The 9,689-nt window shown below is 39.3% G+C and overlaps 1 protein-coding gene across 3 annotated transcripts in view; it reads left to right on the forward strand.

Moving 5' to 3' along the window:
- Positions 1–9,020, forward strand: part of llgl2 (LLGL scribble cell polarity complex component 2) — a 41,427-nt gene extending 32,407 nt beyond the window's left edge. The window contains exons 16-27 of one of the 3 annotated variants that reach the window (XM_087845223.1): positions 646–842; positions 2,719–2,866; positions 2,952–3,099; positions 3,219–3,335; positions 3,421–3,587; positions 3,969–4,233; positions 5,014–5,164; positions 6,148–6,161; positions 6,332–6,379; positions 6,734–6,776; positions 7,451–7,512; positions 7,617–9,020. In XM_087845223.1, the coding sequence (XP_087701349.1) occupies positions 646–842; positions 2,719–2,866; positions 2,952–3,099; positions 3,219–3,335; positions 3,421–3,587; positions 3,969–4,233; positions 5,014–5,164; positions 6,148–6,161; positions 6,332–6,379; positions 6,734–6,776; positions 7,451–7,490 (1,338 nt within the window). In that variant the 3' untranslated portion in view covers positions 7,491–7,512; positions 7,617–9,020. Of the gene's footprint in view, positions 1–645; positions 843–2,718; positions 2,867–2,951; positions 3,100–3,218; positions 3,336–3,420; positions 3,588–3,968; positions 4,234–5,013; positions 5,165–6,147; positions 6,174–6,331; positions 6,380–6,733; positions 6,777–7,450; positions 7,513–7,616 lie in introns of all 3 variants that reach the window. The other 2 variants (XM_087845222.1, XM_087845224.1) reach the window with 2 other exon arrangements.
- Positions 9,021–9,689: the final 669 nt, after the last annotated feature.

The raw sequence follows: 9,689 nt of genomic DNA on the forward strand, positions 1-9,689 counted from the left end.
TTTCAAGATGAGCTCTGTAAAGTTTTTGTAGGTTCCTTTTGTTCATGTGTTTCTTTAATCTGTTTATTTATTCATTTCTGTAAGTGTTACTGCATTACACTATATGTGACAGTGTCTAAACTGGCAGGCCTCAGCTACATCCACATACTGTATGGGTTCTGTACACATACACACTTATCAAGGGTAAAGTAACAGATTAATGAAATACTAGTATTTCACTCAGAGATGCTGTATAGAAGTTTTACTAAGTGCTACTCTGTCTCCAACAGAGTTTATTCTCTACAGATGCCTCCCCCAAAAAGTGTTTTTGCAGTCTGGCACAAAAATGATTGAATGAAAAATTTAATTAATGCAACTTTGCAATCAAGCTAAGTAGCATTAATAACTAAGAAATCCACCCTCTTGTCTAAATTAGGTCAGTTGTACTTCCAGAAATAAGCAGCAGCCAAAACTCAAAAGTTGAGACTTTGCAGAATCCAGAAACATATACAGCATACAAAAATAGGTGATCTAAAAAGGCTTTAAATGCTGCATTTACAATAATAACTAGCTTACTGTGTGTGCTCTGAAGGCTATCATAAAACCTTTCTATTGTTAAACCGTCAACTACATATTCCAGCATTTGATAGTCGTCTTCCTTCGCAGGGCCACACTCAGCTGGATATCCAGGAAGACCCAGTGATGTTCCCTGCAGGCTTCCAGCCCTTTGCTGTTGTCCAGTGCCAGCCCCCAGCTGTGGTCACTGCTCTCACACTGCACTCAGAGTGGAAGCTGATAGCCTTCGGCACCAGTCATGGGTTTGGGTTATATGACTACCAACAGAAGAACAGTGTCCTGATCAAGTAAGGAGAAGCATTAAGAAAGATGTGAAACACGTGTGTCTGTGCTGTGTTTACAACTTCCAGGAAATCTGTTTCATGTTATTGGATGTGTTTTAGCCATCATTTTCTTTCGTAGTACAAAGAAGCAAGTTGGATTTAGCCACGCTTTAAATTTAAAACTGATACAACCATTCGTTAACTACTGGGTAGAAAATTCAGTTCAGTTCAATTTTATTTATATAGCGCCAAATCACAACAAAAGTCGCCTCAAGGCGCTTCATAGATACAGAGAAAAACCCAACAATTATATGACCCCCTATGAGCAGCACTTTGGCGACAGTGGGAAGGAAAAACTCCCTTTTAACAGGAAGAAACCTCCAGCAGAACCAGGCTCAGGGAGGGGCGGGGCCATCTGCTGTGATTGGTTGGGGTGAGAGAAGGAAGACAGGATAAAGACATGCTGTGGAAGAGAGACAGAGATTAATAACAGATATGATTCAATGCATCATGGGAATCCCCCGGCAGCCTACATCTATTGCAGCATAACTAAGGGAGGATTCAGGGTCACCTGGTCCAGCCCTAACTATATGCTTTAGCAAAAAGGAAAGTTTGAAGCCTAATCTTGAAAGTAGAGATAGTGTCTGTCTCCTGAATCCAAACTGGAAGCTGGTTCCACAGAAGAGGGGCCTGAAAACTGAAGGCTCTCCCTCCCATTCTACTTTTAAATACTCTAGGAACAACAAGTAGGCCTGCAGTGTGAGAGCGAAGTGCTCTAATAGGGTGATATGGTACTACAAGGTCATTAAGATAAGATGGGGCCTGATTATTTAAGACCTTGTATGTGAGGAGCAGGATTTTGAATTCAATTCTGGATTTAACAGGAAGCCAATGAAGGGAAGCCAAAACAGGAGAAATATGCTCTCTCTTTCTAGTCCCTGTCAGTACTCTTGCTGCAGCATTTTGGATTAACTGAAGGCTTTTCAGGGAGTTTTTTGGACATCCTGATAATAATGAATTACAGTCGTCCAGCCTGGAAGTAATAAATGCATGAACTAGTTTTTCAGCGTCACTCTGAGACAGGATATTTCTAATTTTAGAGATGTTGCGCATATGGAAGAACGCAGTCTTACATATTTGTTTAATATGTGCGTTGAAGGACATATCCTGGTCAAAAATGACTCCAAGGTTCCTCACAGTGTTACTGGAGGCCAAGGTAATGCCATCCAGAGTAAGAATCTGCTTAGATACCATATTTCTAAGCTTTTCAGCGCCGAGTACAATGACCTCAGTTTTATCTGAGTTAAGAAGCAGAAAGTTAGCGGCCATCCAGGTCTTTATGTCTTTAAGACATTCCATATTCCATTCCATAATACATACAGAGAAAAAAAATCATTTATTCTCTTCTGGAAACACCACACAGAAAGGCCTCACCCAGATGGTGGATTCAAACCTGCGAGGTCAAACACTACCTGATAAAACCTGATCCAAAACCAATCTAAACTATAATGGCTATCATAATAAGTTACGCAAACAAACTCTGCAGACTCATGCAGCTGGCCTTAGTACCATCTACCACCCACTCCTGAGACTGCATCAGCCCACCCAGTGATCCATCAGTTATCACTCATGCATCAGGCCCAGGTCCCAGCTGTCATCCATCATGTTCAAAGGAAATCTTCAGTTGTAACACAGTACAAGTGATATAGGGATATAATATTTACCCAGGTGGTTATATCCAACCTAATATATCAGTCACTCATGCTCAAGTCACCGTACATGTTATGAGAAAAACTGTAGCCTTGTTGTGTCTTTGTTCGTTACATTTTAGGAGTAAGCAAAGTATTTGTGCAGCTGTCTGCATATCATATGTGCTAATATTGTGTTTTCAAACTTTTAGGTGCACACTAAACCCCAGCGATCAGCTGGCCATGGAGGGTCCTCTGTCCAGAGTGAAGAGCATAAAGAAATCCCTGCGACAATCCTTTAGACGAATCAGACGTAGCAGAGTCTCTCTAAGAAAACAACATGTTAACACTGCTACTAAGGTAGAATCATAAAAAGGACTCTGCTGTCTGTTCCGTGTTTCTCTGTTGTCGCATGTGTTATATATGTTGATATCTGCCTAAGCAGCTCCAAGAGGCAAATGCTCGTCTGGAGGCTGAGTTGGCAGAGATGGAGCTGGCTCCCGTCCAGAGGAAAATCGAAGCTCGCTCTTCAGACGACTCTTTCACTGGCCTAGTACGGACGCTCTACTTTGCTGACACCTTCCTCTCTGACAGTGAGTTTGCGTGTTAAACGTGTACTATAGTACGCAAACAGCACTTGCTACAGAAATGAACAGTGGGCAGAACTTTGGGTTGTTTCCATTTCCTTACGTGTCTCCTCATTTTCTTGTAGGTTCACATAACACGCCCTCCCTATGGGCAGGGACCAATGGTGGCTGTGTGTTTGCCTACATGCTCCGCCTTCCTTCTGTCGAGCATAGAGCAGATGAGACTGTCACCGCTCAACTATGTAGGTTTAACATTGTGGTGGCCTGATCTCTCAGCTCTGCCCTCCTCTTGTAAAGTTGTCTCTTATTTGCGTCCTTTATTTTCAGCCAAGGAGATTCAGCTGATGCACCGCGCTCCTGTTGTTGGTATTGTGGTGTTAGATGGACATGGGGCTCCTCTCCCTGAGCCCCTGGAGGTGGCTCACGACCTGGCTCGCGCACCTGATATGCAGGGCTCACACCACCTCCTGGTCGTGTCTGAGGAACAGTTTAAGGTTAGACTTGGAGCACTGGGGTCGCAGTGGGTCATTAAGATGTCTTAAAAAGTTAATATCCAAGAAAAGGTCTTAAAATGTCTTGTTTCTGGTAAATTTTTCTAAAAGTTTTATGTTTTCAGGTAGTATTTTTAAAGACCTGTAGATTACAGCCCTCAAAGATAACAATTAAATCAGTTACTATTGGTTCATGTCACTTGTTGATATTGTTGTGTCTTAGCTTGTTCTATGCTCTAAAGAGAACGCCATTTATGTGGTCTAGGCTCACAACTTTTAATATCGGTACAATTACTGTTATTTATCGACGTGTAGGATAGAAATATTAAATCCTCTTAAAATTTTTAAACTCTATTCCAATGCATTTGTTTTGTGTGTGTTCAGGTTTTCACGCTGCCAAAAGTTAGTGCTAAGATGAAATTAAAGCTGACTGCTGTTGATGGCTCTCGAGTGCGAAGGGTAGGCATGGCCTGGTTTGGCAGCAGTCGGACAGAGGACTATGGTGAAAGCGGCTTGTTGGTCCTGACCAATCAGGGCGATGTTCACGTGGTGTCACTGCCACACGTCAAGATGCAGGTACACTACCCCTGCATCCGCCGAGAGGACGTCAGTGGAATCGCTTCTTGTGTTTTCACCAAGCACGGCCAAGGTATAGAGACACCGTCGCACACGTTTCTTCCTCTGTTTTACTGGGGCTCTAAATACATCCTCTTTAGAATATAACATCAACAATACAGATGTATCTCTAGCTCGACCTTCTAGAAGTGTCTTTGTTCTAGCCTAAAGTCTTTAGCCTTAATAGCCATTTGAAGAGATGGGGATCAGTAACAAGTTGCTGACTTTCCACAAAGAGCTAAAGAAACATGTGACAGTCAAAGAATTCAGAGTTAAAATATGTGTTAGTGTTTTGCAACAGCAATTTCTAAAGCAGCTTTTAAAAAAATTTAGACACACGCTTCAAAATAACTGCCCAAGTAAGGAATGTGAGGTGTTTCAAGACGCCAGTACAACAAGATTTCGCTCACAGAAGAAGCACTGGCTTCATGGTGGTAAACTGGGGTTACAGTTTGTATATTTTGTGATTTGTGTCAGTACATGCCGACAGACTTGTATTGTGGGATATGTTAATCAGATTAAAAGATCCATTTACTGTCAGATTATTATGAAAACTGGATTGTTTCGTTTGTATGTTTGTTGGTTTAAATGGAAAGGACCCTCATGCCGCTCACATCCATGCTGTTCAGTAACTGCTGCCATGAGTTTTTAGAAGTGAGATTTTCTTCCTAAAATGTGATTTTTGTCATGGTTTTTTTTTGTTGCTGTTGTTGTTCAGTGGACAGTCATTTTGCCAGTGCATAGGTCCCCCCCACCCCCACCCCCACCCCGCTTGCCACTTTCACTAAGCTCCTGTGCTGTTGTTCTCCCTCAGGCTTCTACCTGATCTCACCGTCTGAGTTTGAAAGATTCTCTTTGTCGACCCGCTGTGTTGTGGAGCCTCGTTGTCTGGTGGAGGCTCCACTTCATTCTGGCTGCTCCAACCAACACCAGTCACAGCCAGATGGAGCTTCATCTACTCATAGGTACTCATAGGTTTCCTTGTTTTCATCATTTGCTGAATACAAAAGTTTGCTGTAGGGCAATTTAAGCCAGGTTGTTAGATGATGCTGGAAGTTACAACTTCCATGTTAAATGGGAGTAAATACATTGTAATAATGCCAAAAAGTATATAAAAGACAGTGAAAGATTGTAAAGACTGACGCTGGTGAAGAAATAATAAACATTAGATAGAAATCTCACTGATGTGTGCAGAGTGTGCAGATAGAAAGAAAAGTAAAAATGAAGTTAGTTAAAAACAGTAGAAGCAAAACTGATATTGTGTAACACAGAAGTGCAAATTGCATTTATAAAAAAAGAGGAAAAGACACAGCGGTCTGGTCTGGTGGATTCGATGGCCGTCAAAGTGTCTGACGTCCTGATCCCTGGTTGGTGAAACTCGCTGTTGGGACATAGAACGTCCAAAATAATGCTCGAGGCTGAGAGATGCCGACAGTCCTGACTCAGGCGTGCCTCAACACCTGCAAAAGTAAAACCCCTCAGCTAAAGCGCATAGTTGAGTGGTTGCCTCCACCAGTATGTGAATGTGAGAGTGAATGGATAGTGGAACTGTAAAGCGCTTTGGGTGCCTTGAAAAGCGCTATATAAATGCAATCCATTATTATTATTATTATTATTATTATTGTTATTGTTATTATAACATCTCTTGCCTCCTCCTCCCAATGTATAAATCACTAGTTCCAATATAGTCAGTTATGCTGTTTTTGTGTCTTTTATTTTCTCTTAATGTTTATAAGTGACATCAACCTTCCAGTGACTGTAGATCGAAATCAGCCAGTATGGCTATATCAGCAAAATGTACTCATTTTACTTCCAGTTCATTGTCCCCTTTTAACGAATATTTTAAAAGGATATTAATATTACATGTTTTACATATTACAATAATCGATATGTTTTGACATCCCTAAGAATGAGCTTTCATTACTTTTTGTCTTCTCTGTCCTTTTAGAGCCAAACATGATGGTGAGGATGGAGGTAAAACTATTCAAAACAAATAGTATCATTGTAACTAAATGTGCCACATGAGTGTGTGTTCTGTGGTGTTTTATAATTCTGTGCTATGCTAAATGTGCTGTCTGTTTTTACACGTACCTTGTCTATGGCTGACTGTGTTGACATGCCATCTATTGCAGAAAATGCAGCTAAACATGTTATGGAGCATGCTTTGCTGAATGATGAGAGTGAGTACTCAAGTTACAAAGGCAGGAGAATATCCTGAAATATAGACCTGGAAGGTCAAATAGTATGTTCCTCGGACATTGTAGTTGTTCAAAGGAAATCTGGCTTCAGTTGTAATTGAATTATACGCTACGTTTTTGAGCTGGTCCTGCAGCCTCTTACTCACATTGTCATTTGAAACATTCAAATTACATGTCTCAGAACATATATAAGCACATGACTGAATCAACTTCATTTTCCCCCAGTGAGCTGGCTTGTTGTGACTGAGCTAACGCTCCAAGTCATGACAAAGTGTGGTGTTGTTAAAAGCAATAGTTAGTTACAGTTGTTTTTTTGTTTTGTTTTTTTCTTTTCAGAAGTACTTCAGGAGATCCAGAAGTCACTAGAAGGAGATCAAATGCAAGTATCACAAACACATTCTTTGTAGTTGTACAAAAATTGAATAAGGAAAAAAAGATGTTGTGCCATTCTCAGGCTGGAAAAATGACTGCAGTGTGCAGCTACATCTGCTTGTAAGAACTGTTTGCAGCTTCAGTCTGTGTTGTTACTGTGATTGGAAAGCAGCGTTGCTGGTGTTAATCCCAGAACTCTGAATCTATTAATATTTTTTCCTAATTAACCTTTAAAAGTAAACTGACGTAATTCTTTGGCTTAAAAAGCTACCAACATGTTTTTCTTGCAGATTTTCACTTGATATGTTACAAGAAAATTGAACTCATTCAACCCAGAAATTCTTCTAACGTTTCTCCAATATTAACGACAAACATCACACTGTGCATTTTGACCATACATCTTTACTTCAATCTCAATCATCCAAATCATTTTTCGAAAGTCTTGTGGTTTATTTAAATATAACCTTGCAAATCTAAGGCACGGTTCTATGGTCCTTATAGTGAGAAGAGGCTTTTGCCTAGTAAGCCTTGCAAACAAGCTGTACTTGCTCAGTCTTTTTCTAATTGTATCATAAACTTTTAAAATGCTGAGATTATCGCTCTTGGGTTTTTAAAGGTGAACATGAAGTTGGACAATTGTAACCAATCGTGTTAATGGATTCTGTTTTCTGTTTGTCAAAGGTCATTCCTGGAGAATAATGTGAAAAGTGCTGTAGCGTGAGGAGCCTATCTCAACAGCTGAGGTGAGACTTTGTAGCACTTTCTTTCCTACAAATACAAAACATGCAAAACATTTTTGAATCCACATCTGTTGGTTCATGGGTGTTTTTGTGCTATATCTTTACAGACAACCGACATGTTGATATGTCTAAAGTGGACCTAAGCAACAGATCTTGCCTCCATTTTAGCTGACACTACTGACACCTGACCCCTCTCCTCAAAGACTTACCCATCCCGCCATTTACTGATGCTGCGCTCACACTGGCCCCTTCATAGAGACACCAATAGGCTCTTGTCAGAAGTGCTTTCTGAACATCTAGGGCTTTGGCTCAGTAATGGTGCAAAGAATGTGAAGGAAGAGACACCACATGTGCCTAAGGACCATACACTGCTGCCATAGCATGGCCACACCCATTTAAACCCAAAGCTGGATGAGGCACATTACTGGCGTGTGACCGGATCCCTTCAAATCAGCCTTCTACATCTGACATGGAAGCTACTGAGCTGTTTTGTTTGGTAAAAAACTGTTTGTTTAAATTCACTTGATGTTCTAATGGCCTTTATCACTACCAGCATCACTATCTAGTCACTGTACTCTGCTGTATATCTTACTGGCCTTCATCTCCTCATAGAGACATGAAGAAGAAATTTGGGGGATGATTTTAAATAACATTGATAAATATTTTGTGTAGTTTAGATTTGTGATTTGTTGTAGGAAAGCCCATTTCTACCTGCAAAAACATGTTGTGTCCAAAATTATAACGTGTTAAATTAACAACAAGTTGCTGTAAAAAAAACTTGACAACTTCTTGAGACACTGAAACGCAGAGGAAACGCGCGTTTCAGTCTGAATTAGGTGATACGATTTTAATTTGTTTGGGGTTCTTTGTTGGTTTTGTTTGTTTATACAACATTGATGTAACACAAATCATGCGTTTTCACTTCATGCTTAGTCTTTATATTTTTTCATGTCTTAACTTTTTAAATTTATATCTACAAAGTTGGCATGATTTTAACTTTTAATGTTTTCTTCTTATGTTAATGAGCTTCCATGCTATTCAGAAAATCAGTGGAACATGTTCAGTGATGCCTGAGATGATTGATGTGTGTGCGCGTGTTATTTTGACTTATCATTTAATTAGCATTACACATTCTTTACACCACGCATAGGTACTGATGCACTACTGCAATTTTTGTGCATGTTCTGATTTTAATATTTTTTCTTTTGCAGGTAATAAATACTGTAATTTAGGAATGTAATTATAAACTATTGTGCTGAAATATTTTTAATATATAAATGACTCTTTACCTGTGGATCTGTTGTAACTGGGGTTGGCTGCTATTTAGATCACACAAGGAAATATTTTGGTACTCTCTCACAATGCTGGGTGTTTTAGCATCAGTCTAGAATCTATTTTTGTAGTGAAAGAACCCTAATTTTTTTTAATAACTTTACACTACAGTTTTCTAGGATAAAATTGTTTTTTCAAAGAATGACTGTCTGGCTCTTTTTTTCTGCACAGTATCTCCTTTTTTTTTTTAAACATAGCACAAAATGGATATGGAAAAATGACTATGCTGCAATGCAATTCTTGATTGTGAGTGTCCCCAAGTCTTCAAGTCTATGTGTGCTTGGTTCAGAGACCACATGTCAACTCAGAATCCATTATTTGACCCTCATGAACTGCCAAAGCTCAGTACTCCTTTTTGGTATCTTTTCCTCTAAAAAGCCTAGCTACAGTGTTATGTACACTGAAAAAAAAAAGTTCCTCCAATTTACTTGATTTTATTGTGTACATCAGTCCCACATAATATGAATAAGTATGACTGACTTAATTTTCCACTTTCCCTCAAGTAATTAATGCTTGTCAAATCAAAGTATTTTATTTACATCAGATTACTTTAAAAAAATCATGTTTAAAGTACTAATATTAATCTGTTATCATAATATCAATGTATTGCATAATGTCAATATATTTTAATGCTTAACACCAACTTATTTTTATTTGCCAGTGGTACGCAATGATATTATGTAATGTAAACACATTGCAATTATGTTCCTGCAACACAACTTATGGCTTTAAATCCTACTTAATTTTTTCAATTGAAATATTAACTGATCATTATTGACAAAAAAGGCAAAGACTGAGTGCTACTGAACAATTCACCTTTATTAAACTGTAACAGCAGTGAAAGCAGC

Source organism: Neolamprologus brichardi, chromosome 8 (genome assembly GCF_056152115.1).
Source record: "Neolamprologus brichardi isolate AB-2024 chromosome 8, ASM5615211v1, whole genome shotgun sequence".
NCBI classification, from domain to species: domain Eukaryota; kingdom Metazoa; phylum Chordata; class Actinopteri; order Cichliformes; family Cichlidae; genus Neolamprologus; species Neolamprologus brichardi.